General features: G+C 35.8%; 1 protein-coding gene across 1 annotated transcript in view; it reads left to right on the forward strand.

Moving 5' to 3' along the window:
• Window positions 1–7,337, forward strand: part of LOC109057542 (syntaxin-8-like) — a 30,095-nt gene extending 22,758 nt beyond the window's left edge. Inside the window, exon 7 of the mRNA XM_042755056.1 lies at window positions 6,769–7,337. Within this exon, the coding sequence (XP_042610990.1) occupies window positions 6,769–6,839 (71 nt within the window). The 3' untranslated portion in view covers window positions 6,840–7,337. The remainder of the gene's footprint in view (window positions 1–6,768) is intronic.
• The last annotated feature ends 3,573 nt before the right edge of the window (window positions 7,338–10,910 follow it).

The following is a 10,910-nucleotide window of genomic DNA, read 5'->3' on the forward strand; positions in this document are numbered from 1 at the left end:
AAAAATATTCTTGTAGCTTAATAAAATTAAGGTTGAACCACTGATGTCGCATAGACTATTTTATCGATGCCTTTACTATCTTTCTACCTTTTGTTTTTTACAAAGATGAACAAAGGTCTTACAGGTTTGAAACAACATGAGGGTGAGTAATTAATGATAGAACTTCCATTTTTGGGTGACTGTCCCTTTAATTAAGCTAAAAGGAATATTGCACCAAAATTTCCTTGCTACCATTGAAACATGCAAGATTCTCTTTGGAAAATTGTCATTTTACTGGATAACATGAATTACCAGCTTTCTCAAATTTGTGAAGTTGATTCAGATTGAATAGTCATTAACACAATGAGGGACATATTAAATACTTTAAAAATGAAATTTTAGAAATGGTAGCTTTAATATATGAGAGAAAAAAAGATAAATAGAAGCATTTGCACTGGTCTTAGATTTTTGGACCCCACTGTAACTATATGTCCACTTTGCTGATTTGCAGATGAGCCAGTCACCCCTTACACTGACATGAAAAAATGCTTGATTTAATGAATTCTATGTGTGTTTTACACTATACTGTCTAACTGCAAAAACCCAAGAAAAAAAACTCAATTTAGCTTCCAAGTACAACATGGCAGCAATTATTCCTCTGTGTATTACAAAAAAGTCCTATATCAACAGAGTGTTACTTTTTTGTGTTGAACGTCAACATCGTTTGGGTTTATTGGTGTGGATGTTTCTCAGATATTTGGCCTGGAACTATGACATCAGCGCGTGTCATTGGCGGGTGAATTAGTGTGGTTATTTGTGATGACTGTGCACTGCAAAAGAAGTTTTTTCTTAGAGGGCAAATGAAGTTGAAGTTTGCTGGGTCAGTACAAGGTGCCTTGTGTTACTGGCAATGCAAGGGTCATAGTGGCATGCCACACATTTCTGTTATTTGCTATTTAAAAATGAATTGGTCTTCGGGACATTAAACTTTGCATTTTGCTCTGCCTTTTAACCTGGGCAAGTTCAATTATATTCTACACCCTTTTTAGTGTTGTTCAATCAGCATTATCTAAATATGGCAATTCAATCCTTATAGGGATCTCCGTGTGTCCTTCTATAAGGCCCTCAGAAGAATTAGTCACTTTTGTTTGGTTTGTTACCCACCTTAATCTCTCCTCATATTTTATAAATGAACCCATCTGAAGAAAATGCAGTCATTTTTGCAGGCCGATATTTCTAGGATGGTCCTCACACTCACTGGCTTTTTCTCATTTAGCTAATAGCCCTCATCTCAGTTTTACATCTGAACGTACTCTATTTTGCCAGTGCTTGTATAGGAAAGAAACAGCACTTCTGTGAAGATGAGTTTAAAAACTCTCCAAAACCGTCATGTTGCGGTGATCCAAAGACTATGATGAGTCCTTCAGGATGGAACCATTGTGACACGTTGGTTGTGTTGAGGAACTGAATGCAATGTGATTTACAAGCTGGGGTTATGTAGGGCTTTTCCTGTGTACTTCATGTGTAATGACCAGTCTTTGTGCTGATAGATATGTCACATTTATACTCAAATAGACTCTGCCTGTTGTGAGGTCCATAGAGGAAGCAGACGGGCTCTGTTCATGGCAGATCTACTGCGGATAGAGAGAACGCCAAAAGTCATAAAGCAGTCATAGAGATAAAAACTGAGATGGAGGTCCAAGAGCAGAGTGAATCTAGACCTTCCCATTTGTTTAATATGTCATCATGGTTATCATTAAATCAGCATCTGGAAAGAAATGAAAATTACTGCTTTGGTCAAGTGCACATCCTGTTGTTTTTAAAGGAATAGTTCACCCAAAAAAGAAAATTCTGTCATTGTTTACTCATTATGTCATGTCATTTCACACCCGTTTGAGGTTTTTTTCCTGAACCACAAGAAAAGTTTTTTTTTTTTTTTTTTAAGAATACACTACCATTCCAAATTTGGGGTTGGTAGGTGTTTTTATTTATTGATAATTTTTTTTATAAAGCTTATCATGGCTGCAAATATTTATTTCACGAGCCATTACTTCAGACTTCTGTGTCACATGATCCTTTAGAAGTCATTTTAATATGCTGATTTGGTGCTCGAGAATCATTTCTTTGAATCAATATCTAATGTTGAAAATGGTTGTGTTGCTTGTTATTGTTGTGGAAACTGTGATACATTTTTGATCAGGAATATTTGATAAATAGAAAGTGTCAAACTATTTATTTATTTATTTGACATAAAAACCTTTCCTGCCACTTTTGATCAATTTAATGCATCCATGCTAAATAGAAGTATTTATTAATGTCTTTTTCAAAAAATGGGGGCAATATAGATATTCATGGAAGAAAAAATAGTTTAATTTATTTCTTTATTTCTCTTCTCTCATCTTATTCATCTGAGTACAGTCACCTTTTTATTTTCAAACCCCTTTTTTTCTTTTACCATTCATAAGCTTATCACAATAACAAAATAAACAATAATGAAAGAAAAATAGAACAAAATCATAATAAATCTATTAATTTGCAAAATAAATAGTAAATCTTTTCATTTGGAAAAATACTTGGAAACCAGTTACAGTATGTAAGTGCACTTCTTTTGACACTGAGAGTTTAAAATCAAACAAATATGACTTATGATGTGTATATATATATATATATACTTTAAATTATATATATATATATATATATATATATATATATAAATCCATATATATATATATATATCTTTAAATAGGGAGAAATCCATATATCTTTGGTTGTTTCCGTGCAGCAAGGATGCTGCATCTCACACAGATGTGACGCTTGTGCTTGTGGGAAATGGCCTCAGTTATATTCCTGGCATCAGGAGACTTTTAGTAGTCTGATATCTTTTACATTTCACAAATACTGTCAGTAGTGTTTAAAGGATTGTAAAGTTTTATAAAGGCAGGGAGCAGTAACTAACCATTCTTGTGCTTTGTAACTTGGTAACAGAAACAAAACAGACAGGAACTGCAATATTTTGCAGCTGTATTTTATTGATTTCAGGCTTTTATATTCCTGATTTTCTGTTTAAATATTTAAAGGCTTCATATAATCTCCATGTTCCCTTTTTTTTAACATTCCTATTAAATACATATCACTTTTTTCCCATCTCTGACAGACATCTGCAAAAAGGGCAGTATATCAGACTGTGATTTGCAAAGCTGAAGAACTGTAAAAATTCGAAAGATGTTGTCGTTGTTGGCTTCTGTTGTCATTCTGACTTTATGGAGTGATAAAGAAACAGAGACGAGACAGTGGGAAGGTTTCTCCATCTGCGTCTCATTCTCTCCTTATCACTACTTTCTAACTCCTCTGCTTGGCCTTAATGTCGGCCTGTACAGAGTGACTTACAATAAGATTAGGGGGCCTGAGCCAGGCCTCCCAGCAGAGACCCATGAATAGAGCGTGTTTGGGACGTCTGACGACTTGTGTAAAGGTGGCATCATCAATCACAGCTCTTTTTATTCTTCATGGTTTGATTCATTCACCAAGATCTTTTTTCTATGGCTATCCCACGTGAAACAATACAGCAGAGAACTTTTTTTGTTGTTGTTGAAGAGACGACCCACAAGGAAATTCTAATCACATGTAGTTCAAATTAACTTTTAGTTGTGGTTTGTCATATTGTCATCCTGACAGAGATATGAGAAAGACTGAATAAGATAATGATGACTCAGTCATCCTGGAAGCACAAACTGGCTGCAACCTGAATTCACATGAAATAGAGCTCTAGATTTATTATAATCGTCAGTGCTGATTACCCAGTGTCGTTTTGGTTGGAAGCATTGATTCTGGAAATGTTTGTCATGGTGATGTCTCTCAACCCACAAGACATGTTATTTCATGAGATGCTGAGGGACAGGACTCATGGATGCTGCCAGTTGTGGTTATATGTTGAAGCCATACACTGAAATGACTTGTTAAGTGTTTCCTTATGTGGATAAACTTGATATTGGCTGATTTAAGTTTTTTTGCCATTTAGTAGATTTTGGATGCTCATGATAGTGGGAATGACGTGTGACAACATTATCTCTGTTCCAAAACCTAGTGAGCTTCTCCCTTAAGCATTGTTGTTCCAAATGGTTCCAACTTCATTTTTAGTTCCAACTTATGGTGTACTAAATTTCTTATTCATTTTGATTAAAGCGGTGAACAGTTTTCTATCTCCTGTCACACTTCTTACGGGAGTTCTGTAGTGGACTAGCATTCCACCTAACTATATTGAACAGATTCCTTTACATTTGGTGCTTTCACACTGGCAGTTTAATTCCAAACATGGTCCCCAAACCTGATACTGGAGGAGGTGGTCTGATTTTGGTAGCAGTGGAACTGTGCCATGAATATGAAGCAACTCGGACTCAGGTGCACACTTGATCAGGAAGTAAAGTAACCCATGCATGTGTTTTGGCCAATTACAGCGTCATTAGTTTAACAAAACACATGTAAGGGATGACAGTGGTGAGGATTTACTTTGGATGCGAGCAAGAGTACAGTGCAGTTGTGTACAGTGAATGCAATCAGGGTAGCAAATGAATGGCTCGCAATCTGCTGTGTGTTTGCAAACTTCATGCGACACACAAACAGTAAACCCAAGTATCGCATAATAACACCAAATTAATAATAAAAACCACAATGTATTCACCTGCGTTCTGTTTTGTATAATGCATTGTGCTCGTTTGTGATGACACAAGATAAACGCAGATGCACCAAACTTTAATTGTTCTGCCTTCCTTAGGCCAAGTTGTAAGCCAACCCTAATCCTTTGCAGAGGATGCAATTTCATAATGCACTGTGAATAATTCATCCAAAATGGTGACTATAATAAATTTAATTCATTAACTACAAGTATTGATAAAATTTGGTTTAAAATAAGTAATTTAAAAAACATTATTTTACCACATATGAGTTTGTTATATTTATATTTATCCTTATTAAATTGTCATAGTTTTCGTGTCATTTGTATTGTGCACTTTGCATTTGTGTGGTGCACTGATTTCCTGCCTGAGTGACAGTCCAAATGGCAGGAGTTTTTAAACTGGGTTGGTTGCAAGAGGGATCTAAGAGATTTGCAAAACAATTATATATATAAAAAAAATGCATACTGTCAAAATTAGAGGGATAGTTCACCATAAAGATTTTATGGTGGAGGAACACATGCATAATGTGTTGAGTGATAAAGAACAAATAATTATTGAAATTCTGGAAGGGTAAGATTAGGGATATGCCGGTATCAAATTTTCATGTTTCTATAATTGATAATGCTTTTATCATGGTATACGGTATTATCACAATATTATCACAATAATGAAATTTTTATTAAAACAAATGCATAATTCGATAGCAAAAAGTGCTATGCTACCTGTCAGATTTTGCTTCCAGCATGATATTAATAAGCTGTGAGGCTTTATTAACATGTAAACCTACCCTTACAGTAGGATAAATACAGTGTTGGTAGCATAATCTGATAGGTAGCATTATTTGTCAGAACACCGCCTCATGTCTAGGTAAGATTCACTTTACTGACTGACCTGAACATGCAGTTTCCTTTCTTCTTCTTCTGAAATAAGTCAGGGTATTTAACTTTTTTCAAAGACACCCTTTTATGATCTCCTGGTAAGAGACCCCCCCAAAAAATAAAGGCATCTATATATATATATATATATATATATATATATATATATATATATATATATATATATATATAGATATATATATATATATATAACCATGTTGTTTGCAAAATTAAATATAAAACCCTCATGTCTTTCCAAACCTGTACAAGTTTCTTTCTTACACTGAAAAAAGAAGATATTTTAAAGAATTTTAAAGAATTAAACAGTTGTTGGTCCCCATTGACTTTCATAGTAGGGAATGAAATACTATGGAAGTCAATGGGGAACATCAACTGTTCGATTATCAGCATTCTTAAAAATATCCCCTTTTGTGTTCAACATAAAAAAGAAACAGGTTTGGCGTGACATGAGGTTGAGTAGGCCTAAATGATGACAGAAATTTAGTTTTTGAGCTGAGCTATTCCTTTAACTCTGAAACTACCCTGGAATACTATTTATTGTTAAAGCTTTATACAAATAAATTTGAGTTAAATTGAAAATGTTTCTCTACAGGTTTATACATCTAAATAGTGGTCAGATAAAAGACACACCTAATATAAAATCAGTGTTTATTTTTTCAGGTAATATATTAATAATTTGCTTTGGCTTTACTATAGTAACAATATTAAAGCTGATTATTTAATTTAGCAAACAACATAGTTATATTTTTCACACACCCTGTAAAATGTGGGTTTATACATGAAAATATATACAGTAGCTGCCTTTATTTTTCAGGTCTCTTGTCAGGAGATCATAAAATATTAGGGGTTCTTTGACATAGACAAGTTAAAAAACCCTGACTTATTTCAGGTGGATTGCTGGTGAGGAAGAAGGGAAACCGCATGCCCAGGTCAGTCAGTGAAGTCAATCTCACCCTTCCACAACTTTACAAATTCTTGTATATTTTACAAAATCACTCAACACATACATGTGTTCCTCCACCATAAAACCTTCCACCTGGACAGCATACAGAGAGCTGATCTCACTTTCATGGACAAAGCATAGCAAATATTTTCTTTGAGCAGGGAAACCCTCACAGTTACCTTCAAAAATGAACCCACAAGATCATAGTAGAAGCTGAAAGGCCTATTTAAGAGGCTGAGAGTGCTGTTTTCAGATTTCTTTCTTTTGTTTTTTATAGACGCCATAAACCATCTAATCGGTATTCCCGTCGCCCAGGCCGCAGTGCTGCTTAGTGGATCTTGGCTTTGATATGGCGTGATACATCTGGAATGAATGTGTGCTTGTGACAGTCGTTAGCTACATGGCCCCACATTAAACATCGGTGGCAGGAATTCCCAGACGACAGGAAGAAGTGATCCAGAGCTCTGCAAACTGTGTGACCAAGATGAGCGGTGAATGTTTTACACCTCTCGCGGCATTCTAGATACTTTTCGCATGTCAAGACAAGAGACAGATTTGTTTTGAGAAAAATACGCTTTGGGTCTGAATGAATGTCTTTGTTTTGAAAAGGAAGGAAGTTGCATTTACAGACGTGAATTGATGTCAGTGTGCTCATGTGTTATGAATGATGGCGAGATGCAGAACTCGATAATTTTCTACAGCGTATCGGAGGAGACGACAGATTGAGCACATGGTGTTTTCACAACACAGAGGAATTTAGCGCATTAAAATTTAGATGCCATGTAATGAAACTTTAATGGTAGTCCAGAGCATTCAAAAAGCACATTATCTATCAGTAAGATCTCATTAGCTGGAAGAGAATGTACACTCTTTTTACATGTGAAGCTGTAATTGAGTTGTTAAGCTGTTTTTAAAGAGTTTTAGAGTAGAAATGTATACTTTCTTGTGTTATTTCCTTTGTTCCATTTCAACCACTGTATACAGATCTTTCTGTATAAGATTGATTGAAACCACAGCCTATGTTGATCCAAGATCAGATTGCTACCTCATGTATCTCTATCTTTTGATTTTGTGACTGTGAAATGAGAGATACTGATAATATGCATTAGTAAAACTTTACTAATTAAGTAGAGTTTGTTGTATGAATATGAATGGGACATGTATTTTGACCGCAAATACTCGCACATGTCTTCAGCCCTGGGTTACCATCTTTTTTAGCTCTGCGTTAAGCAAAACTTCCTTTTTGTACCAGGTTTGCATCACTTTTAATCTTTGGTTATGAACTTGGTTCAAGTCCTAACATTTAAGTTCAGTTCTAGGAGAATGTTACAGCACATTGTTTAGCAACTGACAACTAATCATAAAATAAACAGTTCTTGCCTCATTAAATATTCATGTTCTTTGTACCATCACAGAAACGTTCACATGCGATGTTTAGTTTTAACATCTGTGGCGAAATTAAAAATGTCAAACAGTGATGGCAAATGCAAACTTGAATAAAGAAGGGACTTGTTATTTGTCGACATTTTTCACAGATGGACAAGCTGTTATTGAAACGAATTGTGTGCCTGTTGCAATCTGTATTCATCCAATCAAAGATGTTGACCTCTTAAATACGCAAATAAGAACGTTAACGCAGATGTCCGGTGTGTAATCCTGACACTTGAATGAAGGTGCGGTCACATTTATTGTTGCACACTCATTTTTTGTAGGTGAAATTAAGTCATTTTAGTAGGATTCCACACATTTAGAATTTCATGTGAGGGGTGAAGCATCAACGGGTTGATGTTGGTCATGCAAATTCACTGTGTTGACTGACAGAAAGCTACTTGGTTTAAAAGTAACTTCGGTATGAACTGTGGTTCATGAATTGCTTCACAATTGACAATGGATAGTGGACCCACAAAATTTTACTAAAATGACCACACCTTAATCCTTGATAATGTATGAACAGTATGAAATGAGACAATCCAGGATTATGTTTGCCTAAGGTTAGGTTGGTCCTTGTTTAACAATAGTGTGAAAAGCTCAATAGTGGGAATGAAAGTAAAGAAATATAATCTTCTGCCTTACCGCCTTACCTTTCCTGTGGATTAGATGCTATCAGGTTATCGGCGTCCCCCCTTGTAACTTTAGATCGTATCCAGATGTCCATGCTGATTCCATTCTGATGGAGAGTCAATGCTCAAACAATGACAACCAGATTGTCTGGCATTGCCAGGTTTTGTTGCTTACACTCATTTGTAGATTTTGGCAAGGGAAAAATGCAAACTAATGAGATATTTCATTAAATAATAAAAATATGTAAGATGAAAGAATTGGCAGATCAAGGAGTTCATCTACTTCATTTTTTTTTTTTTTTTTTTTTTTTAATATTGGTGTACAAAACAAATCAAACCCAATGGAATGTGCTGATGTGGAGCATTATATGAGTATCAGGCCTGTCCTTGAATCTTTGTAGTGATTAAACTCCTTGCAGTCAATGGGGTCTATATGGAGGTATATGGAAACTGATTTTAGAGTGAACCTTTTAGGTGATTATTTAATGCTAACTCTCACTTTCCCGGGATGTGTTGACCCACCTGCCGTGTTTTCAGGACTTTTAATGGTAGAGCTCTTAAAAGGGTGAAAATATCACTCCTTCACACACATTCTCAAACCTTCAGTATTACTTTAAAAGCGGTGTTGCCTAAGCCTGCAGGAATGTGTATGGTCTGCCTGTAAACTTCTCTTAACGTCTTCATGCAGGCAGTAATATTTCCCTGGAGCTCTCTCCACATTATGAGGAAAGTGAGTTTGCCATGTGGTGAGGAGGCTGCAATTTCAGCTGGCAGTTCCCTTTGTAAACCCCCCACGCTACTTGTTTTTAAGGGTGAAAGGATTCCCTCCTAACATATTTTCTTTCTGCACACCAATATGGCATGATTGTCATTGTGGGTGATGGCAACAGCGAATTGGAGCTCTGTTAGTGCAGGGCTAATTGCTAACTTGTTAACCACATGGGTTTGGAATATGTATCTGTGGCGCTGGACTAAGGAGAGGGAAGGTTAACTTATGCCTCAGGGCAGTCCATAGAGTGAGTAGGTAACAACCGTACTATGCAGCAGCATGTGGTTCCCATTCAGAGTCAGGGGAAGTTTGGAGGTTTAGAAGATCCTTAGTTCATCCACACTTTAAACACACACTGATTTCAGACTCTTGTTATAGTAGTTCTTAGCCTGTCTAGGGAATCTTTTGGTAAAGGTTTTATGGGATGTTGCACCTCAGGATAAAGCAAAACAGGGCTTTCCTTCCTTTCTTGTTAAAAATGATGAGGTACTCTGCACTCTAAAAAAAAAAAAAAAAAAAGGCTGGGTTGTAAGATCCAGCGGTTTGGTTAAATTTTTAACCCAACATTCTGGGTAGTAACCCAACAGCTTGGTCAGAACAACCCAATTGCTGGGTTTGTCCATATTTTACCCAGCACTGGGTTGTATTTAACCCAGTGTGGGGTCTGTATTTGGGGTCAGATAAAGATCAAGATGGTGCAGAAATAGTATTCAAGTTTCTGGAAGAGAAGCAGAACAAGGGTTACTGACAATTACAAGTGTCCAACATAACAGAAAGGAACAATTTTTTTTTTAAGTAATTTAAATTGCCAGGTTCCTATATATATAAATGTAATATTTAGAATTGTATGGTTGTATATGGTCTTGAAAAAGTTTTATATAGTTTTTAAACACTGTGTCCCACAAAAATATCTAAATAAGTTTTAATTCAGAAATGAAAAACATAAAATAGCTATTAAGTATAGATTAGTATAATTTTAAGTAAAGATCATGTTCAATGAAGATATTTTGTAAATTTCCTACCGTTAATATATCAAAACTTAATTTTTGATTAAAGGTCACATATTTTACACCTTTCTGGAGTTTTATTTTAGGTTTTGATGTCCTGAAGAAAAACTCTCAATATATTTTTACAGCTCCTCTCTCAGGAAGTCTGCTAAGAACAAGTTGATTTTGGCCTTTCTAAGTAATATTCTTGAGCCTCTCTTCTGACTGACCTGTTGTTTTCTGAGTGACGCATGGCCAGGCCAACCACAGGCAACTAGGATCATGTATGCGGTAGCCTGCTGTGACCTTACATGTTTGAGCCAAACTCATATCCCAAATCGGAGACGACAACCAACCACCTCCTCAAATGCGCTTACAACAGGATGTTTCAGAATGGTAATTAATATGTTGTCTGGTGGGACGGTGGGCAATGCTCGGGGTGGTGACTGAAGGCGGTGACTATGTAGTTCTGATGTCACAGTTTTGAAACTTATATGGTAGTTACATAGCCCCTAGACCTCAATTATCATGAAAAAAAGCCAGAAAATTTCAGTTTTGACAATATGGGGCCTTTAATAATATGCAATGTTAATGACTTAATTTA

The sequence above is a fragment of the Cyprinus carpio genome, unplaced genomic scaffold, assembly GCF_018340385.1.
Source record: "Cyprinus carpio isolate SPL01 unplaced genomic scaffold, ASM1834038v1 S000006629, whole genome shotgun sequence".
NCBI classification, from domain to species: Eukaryota; Metazoa; Chordata; class Actinopteri; order Cypriniformes; family Cyprinidae; genus Cyprinus; species Cyprinus carpio.